This window comes from Neocloeon triangulifer, unplaced genomic scaffold (assembly GCF_031216515.1).
Source record: "Neocloeon triangulifer isolate White Clay Creek 2 clone unplaced genomic scaffold, ASM3121651v1 ptg000020l, whole genome shotgun sequence".
Taxonomy (NCBI): Eukaryota; Metazoa; Arthropoda; class Insecta; order Ephemeroptera; family Baetidae; genus Neocloeon; species Neocloeon triangulifer.
Window position 1 is genome coordinate 1,167,488 of NW_026775561.1, and position 12,452 is coordinate 1,179,939.

At 37.7% G+C, this 12,452-nt stretch overlaps 1 protein-coding gene across 16 annotated transcripts in view; it reads right to left on the reverse strand.

Annotated features, from left to right (window-relative positions):
* LOC132203822 (hemicentin-1) overlaps positions 1-12,452 on the reverse strand; it is a 165,978-nt gene that overhangs the window by 56,710 nt on the left and 96,816 nt on the right. For all 16 annotated transcript variants that reach the window (XR_009442469.1, XM_059631929.1, XM_059631920.1 and 13 more), the window contains exon 3: positions 6,396-6,550. Coding sequence is in view for 15 of the 16 variants with exons in the window: in XM_059631929.1 (XP_059487912.1) it covers positions 6,396-6,550 (155 nt within the window). In the remaining variant the exon portion in view is untranslated. The remainder of the gene's footprint in view (positions 1-6,395; positions 6,551-12,452) is intronic.

Here is a 12,452-nt window from a genome sequence, read left to right on the forward strand (position 1 = left end):
GAAACACTGTTGGCGCTCGGAACTATTGCTACAGATTTGATTATGAAAGCCGTGTATGGCAATTTTTATATTAGATCTTTAATTCCAAATTTTAAAGCAAACCTTTTTCAACGAGGTGAAATTTTCATACCGCACTTTTGAACCCTTTGAAAGTGTTAATGAAACCGACAAGCATTGCAAAATGTATGGTTTGCAGCCTGAAACATGCTGGCCGGATTAAAAGGCACATTGTTTTGTGCGTGCCTGGATTCAGGTGGTCGAAAGCCGCAAAATGAAACTAATCGCAGCTTCGATATTCGCCGTGCTTAACAGCAATGAAATCGTGTGTGTGTGTGTGTGCGTTAAACTTTGAGCCAGAGACTGAGAGCAGCAGGTATTACTAGAGGCAGATATTATGCAGGTGCCGCCGCTTGAGCCACACATTAAACGCCGCCCGGCAGATTTACGTATGCGCCGCGTATTTAATTAAAGCGGAGCATGTTCGCCCGCCCGCCCGCCCGGCCGGCCAGCAAAAGCAGGTAGATCAGCCACCTAATCCCGCCCCGGGATAACTTGAGAGCAGCGTGCGCTTTATGGCCCCGAATCATCCTAGACAAAAAATCTTTATCTCTTCGGGCCGACCGGAAAATTTGCATCAGAATGATGGCGCGACGGACACTCTTCGCATTCCAATCAGCGATCAATGATCCAAAAGCCTGAACTGGCCAGGGATAGCTTAAAGACCCACTCTGGTCATTTTTATTCAGACATGACGTCGCTCCCAAGGTTTTTTAGAAAGGGCAAGAGCGGAGCGAACAAGCAAGAGCAGAGAGCGAAAATTCGCTCTTTTATAGCGCTTGCAACGCAATTTTTTGAACTAAAAATGTACGAAAATTTGAAATTAATGTCAAAATTACAAAGGATTACTAAGAAAGTGGTTACAGTTAGTTTTAAACACTATGGAAGGCGCAGCTGAATGAAGAGTTGATTAATTTTGAACAAACTGAAACTGATTTTGATGTATGATAAAATTATCATAAAAGGAGCGGGGAGCGGAGCGAAAAAATTTGAAAATTGAAAGAGCGGAGCGATGATTTTGGTAAAGAGCGGGAGCGGAGCGGGGAGCGCAAAACGTGAGAAAAATGTCTGTTTTTATTGCTATTTATTTAGGGAGAACTCTCAATTTCGAGTGAATCTTGTCTCAAAGTGGAAGTTTTGAAGTATTGGTCATGAAATTTATCCTTCTTTCACATTCAGGAATAACAAAATTTAAATATTTCCCCCTTTAATTGTGGACTAAATTTCCTTTGGTTAGGTTAAATTATTGAATGACTCTAAAAAACTATTTCAAAACGCAAAGAGTAAATCACTGGTTTCCTGAAAGGATGGTGATTTTCTAACGAGTTGAAACTAGACAAGTTGCTGCGTGAAATGATATTTCTTGTTGTGGCATTCGAGAGGAAATGCTCAAAGGGGGGATTATGGCTATTTTATGGTTGATGCCTTTTCAAGTCCTACTTGCACAAAAAGGGGTCGCGCGCGCGCTCAGGGTGGGTGGTGTTGCAGCGACTCATTAGCATGCCCACTAATCAGCTTAATTGGCCGAGAGTGGAATATTTGCTTTTTGCCAAGACTATATTTACAGCCGGGCCGTTACTCTGCCCGGCCATCCGAACAATGCTCTCGGCGCCACCATTATTATCATCACCGAGAGCTCTCGGGAGATTACGGCAAAAAATAAGCTCTCTCTCATATTTGCACTCGTCTTCATTCAGTAATGCCTCCTTTTATTATTAGGTCACCGAGCCGCGCGGAATAAGGTTAATTAGCTTCTCAGCTGGGATCGGCTCTCATTACGAAAATGAGTGGAAAAAGAAAGGACAAGAATATCGAAAAAAATTGTCTGCAATTTATGACATGCAAAAGAATTTCCCCTCATATTGTATAGAGAAATAAATTCCAATTTGATTCATCTTGGAAAATAGTTTTATTTTTTATTTTGCTCTCCCCTCTGCAAATCAAACCCCAGGTGAAACTTTTTCTTTTGGGCCTCAAGGGGCTGATCGGAAATGCAACGCGTGCATCTCTCGCTCGCTACTTTGCCTAGCAAAAGTTGCACACTGTTGAGAGAAAGTCGGACTGATGGATGGACGCTCCGCTTTGAGGGAAAGTTTCGACTCGTGGGAAGGATAAATATCGAATGGCCCCGAGTCTTTCAAAGCTTTGGCACTTTGGCTCAAGACGGACTAAGCTCTTTATGAATAATAAATCATCCCTGCCGGCCTCTGCGCCACCCACGCGATTTTGACACCTCTTTTTGCTACATAAAATAACCCAATACAAACAATGAATATGAATAAAAATTTATTGGTTTCTTCGAAAATTTACAACACATTCAAGTTTTAACCGAATTTATTCTTTTAATCAATATACAAAGATGAGAAGCTGAAAAATCAATTCCCTCAAGTGCTTCCGCCAGAATCTCAATTTGACTTTTTTTTGGAAATTTTAATTTCTTAATTACTTTGACACGTTTTTTTTCATGGTTCTGGAAAGACAAAAATATGGCCTAAATTTAAGAATACTAAGAAATCGTTCAGATCCCGTTTAAATCATCATGAGTCGGACACTTTAAGAAAATAGAAAATTAAAGTTTTGCTTAAATAGATTTTCGGCCCTTTTTGATTGTTTTAGTCAATTAGAACGAAATTTATGTCCGTTTCAAGTTGATTGAGAAATTAAAACTGTCAAAATTGCCAATCAAGATTTTGGCGGAAGCCTTTTGGGGGAAACGACTTTAGATCTTGTCATTAATTTTGCTTTAAACAAATAAAAATTTGAGCTTTTATGCAATTTTTTCCGGGCCAGGCCCCCATTTGATCTGTTTTTACTAGACTATATAAGTGCGAAATAAATTTCCAAGTGGGAGTGTAAATTTTGAAGGCTTCGCTTCTTCAGGCCAAACTTCTTCACACCCTTGTAAACTTTGATAACAAGCGTGGACGAATTTAAGGCGAGCTGCTAATCCTAACACTAATTGAAATAAAGATGAGCCCGAGCTGCTTGCGTGGGCCAACTTTCTTGGTCCGGCGGGCGGCAACTCTTCACCGCAAATAAGGTCTTTGCGAGGCCTGTCGCCGCTCCCACGACTTGTTTGCCGAGCATGACTAAATTCAAATGCAAGTAAGAAGTCGATCGAGCCGCCGAATTCATTAGCAAAAAGGAGAAAAGTGTCCGGTTTCTCTCAAGATTGTTTGCTCCGTCAAACCTTCTCAGCCGGATGGACTCGCACTTAATTAATTATGGAGCAGCTTCAAATTACTTCAAGGATAAGAAAAAGGCTTGGAAAATATAATCTGAAAATTTGAGACGAAAATTTATGTAAAAATTAACATCAGTTTAACAAAACAATCGAGTTTAATAAGTTTTTTTGCTTTGCTTTTAGTTATTGCCAAAATTTATTGCTACTAATTTTGTGTTTTCACAAATTTGAGAGGCGAAATTGAGGATTTCAGAAGCAAATTGTGTGAAATGTTTTTGGGCAAAATTGTCCTGAGCTTAAAAGAGCAATTTCGGAAATGGGATTTTGGCAATTTCGGCGCGACATTACAAAAGCTTTGCGATTCGGAATGGCATTTTGACGCAGCAGAGGTGGAATATTAGCATATAATTTGCAGCCCCGACGCGCTCCACCAGCTCTGCTCTCTATTATGACGACCTCATTAAGGATATCCTGGCCGCCCATATCTGCTGTCACGCTGAATCGCGCGTAATTACCATTATCGGCGGCGGCTGCGCTCTTTTTTTTCATTCAATATGAGAGAGAGCTGGAAAAAGGCTCCATTACAATATCAAATGAATGGCGGTGCGCGCCGATGAGCCAGAAATATATTCGCACGCTCTCAGATTAAAATTCAGCAAGACTGCGAATTTATTTTTCCGCGCCTCCAATTCGAACGCGCGCTTTCATTCCAGCCGGAAATTCGTTGCAAAAAATGAACATCATGAGATGAGGAAATTACAAATAATTTCAAATGAAAATGCCTCGAATTCAACCATTAAATTTCTTAATCACAATTCGACAATCAACCTATTGGGCGTGAATTAAAAAAAATTACTATAAATATTAAATTTATATTTTATTTTTTTGTTAATTAATTTATTAATTTCATAGCTGCTTCAGCTCAAATAAGGTGGAAAAAAAGGTGAAATTTGGTGAATTTTTTGCAAAAAAAAAATACCAAAAATCATTGATTCAAACCAAAAAATCTACAAAACACGTTGAAAATTATAATTGTGAGATATTGAAATTCACTCTGTGCTTTATTTTGTCCAGTTGAACATTTTGCATGATGGGAATTTCCAATTTCGCTCGATTGGTTAAAAATATCCGCTCACATAAAAAAGGCAGCCGGAGTTCTGCCGGATGCAAATTCCAATTTTTCGCTCTCCCTCATTAATATTCGAATTGATCCATTGCAGCGGCGTTTACCGCCCAATTATCATCGCATTCTCCCGTTTATTTACTGCGCGCAATTTTTCGATTGCACTCGAAACTTCCACATGTCCCGTGTCCACTTCAAATTCGCGTTAGCCCCTCTCGATATGTTTTTTTTTCGCAACACGACACACGCTGCACAAGAGTCTGTCAGTTTTTGATTTCGCTTCGATTAACTTGATCGTGTTTCACAAACTGACAAGAGATTTCAATATCAGTCCGGCGGGACAGGTTTTGCGCAACGCTCGAGTGTAATTGCGAAACGATCTGAGTCTTTATTTCCGATCCAGAGAGGCATAAAAATAAACAGAGTGAACCTGATAACCTTCATTTTAACAGGGGTCAAGAGACAAATTTTACAATTTGAACAATTTTGTTTATAAGGAATTTCAACAAAAATAAAATAATGCCACGATTTAATTAATTTTGACGATAATTAGCAGATTGGTTGATTTTATTAAGTGGACAAAGGTTTTAGAAGGATTTTAAAAATTCTAAATATTGCCTATTTTACAGGATCTCAAAATTTGAAATTTTTAAACATTGATTTTGAAAATGGAAAATATCTCAGCTCATGTTAAAGAAAGCCCAAAATTGTCAGGAATTAGCCCTACAACTTTGCAACAGTGACCGAAGTCGTGGGTCAAAGGTCAAGGTCACCTTTTGGAACCTGAATATTTAATTAATCTGCTGAAGTACCTGGGAAGCATTTTTTCAAATTTGAAAATAGCCAAAAGTTGTGTAATTTAGTCTTACACAAAATACTAAAAAATGGTAATATTTGTTCATTTCTTGTTCTAGATATTCATGGTCAAAGGGTAAAAAAGTGGTATTTCGAGCCATTTTTATAGAATAGCAACTTCTCCAATCCTGTGCCACACGTTATGAAATTAATCTATTAAGGTCGCAGGTCACCAGGGTCAATGACCTTTTGTGACCTGGTCACCATGGACGGAGAGAAGGATTGGATCACTTTTTGTCTGAACACATTTATCCAGAATCTAATAGGAGAAAAATTAATAGAAAATTATAAAATATTAAAAATTTCACAGTTTCCAGCGTTTTTATTAAATAATGAAATAATCTCGATTAATTCTTTTCAGTGTTTTTAAAGCGTTTGAACTTTGGCATTTGATTGATTGCAACAGGCGATTGCAACAGACTCAGCAAGTGCAGCAGCGGCCATTCATTAAAGCGCGCGGCCTAATTAATAAAACAAGCAGAGCGATTTGTGTACATTTGCGGTTGCGAATCCTCGGGCGATTAGCACAATCGGATTAGCCCGGCTGCGAGATTGATTTGTCTGCAGTTTCCACCTGCATAAATCCGCCCTGCCGACGTGTTTGTAAATTCAGAGTGCATTTCCTCGAATCTCTACGTTTTCACCTCTGTCTCTCTCTCTCTCGCAAGTGTTAATCACTTTGACTTGTGCACAAGTTGGGAATTAGATTTGCCGACGGCTCGTTCAAGACTCGGATCAAAGTTCATTTGCCATTCGCTCTCTGAAAGTTGCGCCTCACGTTCCACGGCGCTTCTTTTCATGCAAACTATTTGCATGTGAAATCAAATTTTGCATTTAATTACAATTTTGAGGAATTTGGAAAATTTACCAAACGCTTAAATTTCATTGTCTTATTGTTAGTACAAACAAAATGTTATGTGGTTGAAATTTTTCTTCTTGTGCAAGAAAATAACTAGGTATTTTTACCACTTTTGTTCATAAAAACACAGAAATTGAAACAAAAGGTGAATTGATTTAATTATAAATTTTTATAAATTTATTCAAGCTTTTAATTTCAAATTGAATTGAAAAGGCGCAATTGTGAATGAACGCAACCGGCTCGACGCCGCTGAGAAGCGGGTGGCCAACTTCTGTAAATGTGGGTGTCTCACGGAATTGGATGAAAGTTTTACTCACTGAGGGCGGTGAGGTTGACGAACTGCACGACGGCGCATCCCTCGCGAACTTCGAGGAAAGTGATTTCGCACTTGTAGACGGCCTCGTCCGCCAACTGCAGCTGCCGAATCTCCAGGTGCGATCGCGACATGTTGGTTGTGTAGTGCAGCTCGGCCCTGCGACAAAAAGAGACAAAATAATTTTATAAGTAAATCTCATTCCTTTCTTCCTTTAAAACAAATTAATTAAATTACAAACACGGCTTCTAAATTGGAAAAAAAAAATGACAACGAATCTTACAAATTAAATTTAAAGCACGAAACCTGTAAATTTCTTTTTGATGAAAAAGTTCCAAAAGAAATAATCTATTTTGAATTTCTGCTTGATGATTCTTAACACTTTCATAATTTTTAAACCAATAGAAAAAAGTGATGAATGTTCACTTGTAATAATTTCTGCAAAGGTGCACATCAAAAATTTAATCTCTAAAACTGATACTAAATTTATTCTCCGCCTTTATTTTCACTTTTCTACGCAATTTCCATGCACAGAGAAAAAGCTCGACTGGAGCTAATTAGAGGCTGCGAGAGAGAGAAACAGAGCGAATTAAGGCTTTGTGAATTAATTGAGGCAATTCAGAATTATTTTTCCATCTCTTGAATAGGCCCACGTGTTTTCCTCTGAACACATAATAAAAAAAACGAACAAAGAATTCGGCTTTTATACAAAACAGGCGCGCTCGCTCTTTGCGAAGTAATTTCATTGTTTAATTAAAATATATATATTTGCACGCACACGTGGAAAAAAATGAGCTGCTTTTGCAAGAGGTCAGCACTCGAGCAAATTACTTTTGTGCCAGACCTGGCAACTAGAAGGTCTGCTCGCTTTGCGAACTTCAAGTTGCAGCGCAATTTTTATTCTTTTTTTCACTCACATCACAACAATGAGCAAATTCCACCAAGTTTGTTATCTCAAAAATTTCTTTCAATGCTAATTTATATATAATATATTCCATAATACACAAAGTTATAACACATTTTTAATTTTTAATCATTTTTATTTCTTATTGAAAATGAAAAATAAGTTTTTAGAAAAATAATCTTAAATTCAGGAATTTATACAAGCAGGAGAGAAAGAAAAAGTATATTTTTTTCCAAAAACTATGCATTTCAAAAGCAAATTTCAGCTGAAAATGGCTCAACTTCCACAGATAGAATTCATATACAGAATTTTTCTATCAGTGTATGTATGAAAAAGGGCAGTAAAAGCACAATGAAACTGAAATTTACCAATTTCATATTAACTATAGTTGCTTAAAATCACATATTTGGATAAATATTTAACCAAAATTTAAAATTAAGCCACTAATGAAAAAAATTAATTAAATCTATTACACTGATAAAAAATTTTCCGAATAAACTGTCAATCATGTATCATAATTTTATCATTTGGCTGCAAATCCAGGTGATGAACATATATGTGGGTCCGTAATTAGCAATCGGAAACCGGCGGGGCTGCAACAAAGGGACAAAAATCGAAGCAGGTCTCGTGTGTGTGTGTTTGGATAGTGTAGTGCGGTGGGCGTTGTTAATTCTTGCACGTCGGGACAATGGCGTCAATCAGCGGGCGGCCGATGCATTCCATTCACCCGACACTAATGAGCATCGCTGCTGCAGCCCCGCCGCGCTATCTCGCCCGTCCGTCCGTCCGCCATTATAATTGTTGTCGGCCCACACAACAATGCGCCAGGAAAATGATCTATGCGCGACACATAAATGGCCCCCGCACCGAAACGGCGTAATTAAATTTATTTGTCGCCGATTACGTTGGATTGCGCTTTCGATTTTGCGGCTTGTCCGAGGCCGCAGCCATTAATTATGCACAACACGTGCGCGCCCCCCTCTTTTTTCCCGGGCCAAATTTGATTAATTGACTTTTGACATGCTGCACGGAAAATGCTGTTAAATGCTCGACTTCACACGCCATCCACGAATGGTTTATTTTTCCACCTCTGCCACCGAAAAGGGCAAAAAAGAAAACATTCATTACAATTATACAAAATATAATATGAATTTATTACTTTGAATCTGAAAAAAATCCTTTTAAATGAGATGAAAAGGAGAATTATAAATTTAAGGAGGAAAAATAGTAACAAATTTTAAAATTAGTAAAATTTTATCTCTCAACAATAATTTCAAGGAAATTTGATCTGCAATTCTAACAATAATTTTAAATGAAAGCTAAAATTTAGCTAAAAATTTCCATCAATTTTCCACATGCAAATAAGAACAAAATTAAAAATGGAAGGTTTCTTCTTGTTTCCTTAAGAGACTGACATATTTATATACGCAAGATTTATTAAAAAAATTTAATATGTTGGGACGTTGGTTGAAAAAAAGGGTGTCGCGCGTGATGTTTAACGAAGCGGAGTGCAAAAAATTGAGTGCGAAATGATTTGGGAGAGCGATTGCTCGCGTGTCGCATTACCATCCATCGTGGCGCAAAAACGACCGCAAGAACAAAACTCGGACAAGCGGCGGCGGCGGCGGAAAGGTGACAAAGACAAAGAAGGGGTCGTTGCCAACTCCGCTGGGCCCAGTGTTCTAAAATAGGCCCATCCATCAGCGTGTCGAGTGCGGAACAGACAAACACAGAAAACGGCCGGGTGCGGAAATACCCACCGCGCTTTTCCACTGCATAAGCATTTCTATACTTCATATATGTGCCAAATACATGGTGTGTGACCCCTGTCTTGATAGCACCTGCAGACGCAGAGTTGAAAATACCAAACAAATGGTGATATTTTGAATTGAATTTTAAAAAGATATAAGTGAGATCAAAATCAAGATTTAATTTAGTTTAATAAATTTTGATGATTAATAAGAAGTATTTTATCATCAAGTTGGTGTGTTTACTTTGCTTAGTTAGAAGTGCTTTAAAATTTTTGAACATTTCTTTCAAATTTCAAATAATTGACTTACAAAAAATGCTCGTTAAAGAGAGACGAAGATAAATTTTTTTATTCCCATGTGTGGAAAAAGACCAAATTTCATGACCAACGTTGAAATCGCCATAAAAAATTGATGCAAAATCACTAAATTAGAAGATTAAAAATAGTCAATATTCTTAATTATTCTTAATTATGAGGTTCAAATGCTTTTGGCGCCAAAACGTGATGAATGGTTTTAAACGCTGAATGATGTGAAGTTTTCAGTCGCGATTTCGACGTTGGTCATAAATTTTGGCCTTCTTTCACATTCAGAAATAAAAAAAATCCAGTATCTCTCTTTTCAAATAAGAAATTTTGGAAGGAAAAGAGTAAAGGCAAATTCAAAATTCATCTTCCCTGTGTAATAAGCAAGTTGAAGGAGCATATCATAATGGAAATTCCTTTGGAACAAAGTTTCAATAACATCTCATTTATTCAAAGTGCAATAAAAAAAGTGTGTGCTTATGAAAAAATAAAAATTGGCGCGCGTCGGGCTGAAATTTAATTATATTGCGAGTGAAAAATTTCGTCTGGCGCGGCGGATAAGCCGAGCCGAGCCGGCCACATGTGCAGCAAAGAGGCTGGCTGACAGGGTGTTTGGCCGTTCTTGCTTGCTCTGCTCCGGCCCTCCCTCTCTCTCTCTCTCTATTGCGTTTCCATCAATGTCCGCAACAGAAGCACCGTCTCTACACCTTTATCAATTTCATTCTGCGCTGACGTTTAGTTACGAGCGGAGGAAACGGACTGGCCTTTCGCTATTGATGGAATTCGCGCGCAGAGGCAATTCCAAAGCCGAATGCATTTTACTGATCGCAAAGGCGAGCAAAAGGCCCTTTCACTGCCAAATCACACGTCAAAGGCAAGCAAATGCGAAAACCTAGAGATACATTTAATTGAAATTTCCATTACGTCTGTGCAGAAATCAATGAAAGTGGAGAAAAAATTTTACTCTTTGAAAATCATTAATTTGGTGAAAATTTCTTAATCCAAGATGGCTTCCGCATTAACATTGCTAATAACTTGCATCCCGGGTTACAAAAAGTTAAAAAATTGACATTTTCTTATAGGAGATGGGAATCATTACGATCTAAGTCAAAACGTCCCAAAATTATCTCTCATTCGGGAAAAGTTGTTGCCCTCTTTAAAAAGAAAATTATTGTTCAGTTACTCATTTTTACAAATTCTCTAAAAATCCTAAAAATAAATAAAATTTTGATTATTTCAAATCAATTTTGCTCTAAATTTCATGACTTTCAAAGGAACAGAGAAATAAACAACTTTTTCTTTTTATTTTAATCAAAATAACAATTTTAAAAGATCTTGTTCAAAATGAACTTTATTGACAAACTAAATAAATTGAAGTTTGGTCCAAAATCCGTTTTTTAAACCCAAGTTATTGTTTCCAAATGGAATTGAATGATTTGAAATTGAGTTTGTTTGATGAAAATTCCAGTCCGTGTCTGCTTTTCTACGATTGTGCCGAGGAATATCTCTGACAATTTATATATATTTTTATTCCCGAAGAATTCCGTGTCATCTCCCCTCGCACGTCGGAGGTGAGAAATGGCTCGCCATTAATCCGAAAAGACAATTCCACGCCATAGACTCGAGAGAGATAAATTTTTGCATTTCCGAACTTGCCTCCTTTTCCGGCGGCGGGCGAACATCAAAGGTGGGCGAAGAAAAAAGCGGATCTCTCGTCATCAGCAAACTCGTTAATAATTCAATTAAAACGATCTCTCCTGATGTTGGCTGTGCACGGACGGCCTATTAACTTTGAGCCCTCACAAAGTTACCCAACTTTCTTCAAAGCATCTTTGAATGTAATTAGCGATTGACTTTTAACGAGAGTCGCAGGAAATTGGCGAAACGCATTTGCGACATCAGATCACTCCGCCGCGATTATACACTAAAGTTATTTTCACAGAGAGAGAAACAGAAAAACCACAGCTACTTTGCATAAAATTACACACGCCGAGTGGCAAAAGTAAATTGTCTCTTTAATTTTATTAGGCGTGTGTTAAAATGCAAATAGGACGCGCTAACGTGCTTTTGTGGGGGCGTTTTGCACCAAGTACTGCACTTCAGAGCTGTGTGGATGAATTCAATTTTACACACCAACGGCGTGAAAAAACAAAGCGAATCTGACAGAGTTTTGTGCTTACTTTTGAATGGAAAATGCAGGAAAGGTAACGAGTACAAATAATATAAATTTGACAAACTTCAGACACAATTAAATTAAAAATCATGTAGGTGGAATAAATTAAACTGCACCAAAAACTAAATAAAAGATCTTCAAGATTTAAAATGATTAATTAAGCTTTTCTCACCAACGAAATAAAGTAGATAAATAATTAATTGAAAGTTTTAATTTATTTTTTAACAGTTTTTTGGGATGAAAGAATTCTTTAAGCCGGGGATTGAAGCAGGAGTTTCGCGAGCGTTCCTTTTTATTCCAGAGTGCATAAAAATAGGGAGAGGCGGCTCGGCTTGGCGCGATAACGAGCGGCGTAAAAACAGGGGCATTAATTCGATCTAATCTCAGCCAGTTAGGGCCGTAAATCCAATTACGAGCCGCGTCCATCGCAACCGCACGCGTTCAGAAGCCCTGTGTGTGCATTTCATCAATAAGTAATAATACCTTGCTCGGGGTGCCCGCCCGCCCAGCACAGCCACTATAATTACTGCCCGGCCGCAATCCAACCGGCCAAGATAAGTTTCATTAATTCTCGGTATTACAAGAACCAAAATAATTATGATCCATCGTCATATTTACTTGCAGAAATTAATTCATTCCTAGCGCTAAAAATTAGCTTAATTTTATAAGAAACTAGAAAAATGGGAAAAATGCAAAATAAAAGCACTTTTATTTTTACTTTTAATGAAAACTTCGCATTGACCTCCGATTTCCTGGTTTTTAAAATTATCCTTATGGTCTAAGCTAATAGTTTTTGTAGAGCATTTTGCTGCCCAGAAGTGGTTTCATCCTCTTTTTTAGTTAATTTGAATAAATTGTAATTAAAAGTGGTATTACAAGTTTATTTTGCATTATCGATGATTTTCAGCAATTTTCAAGCAACAATATTGAA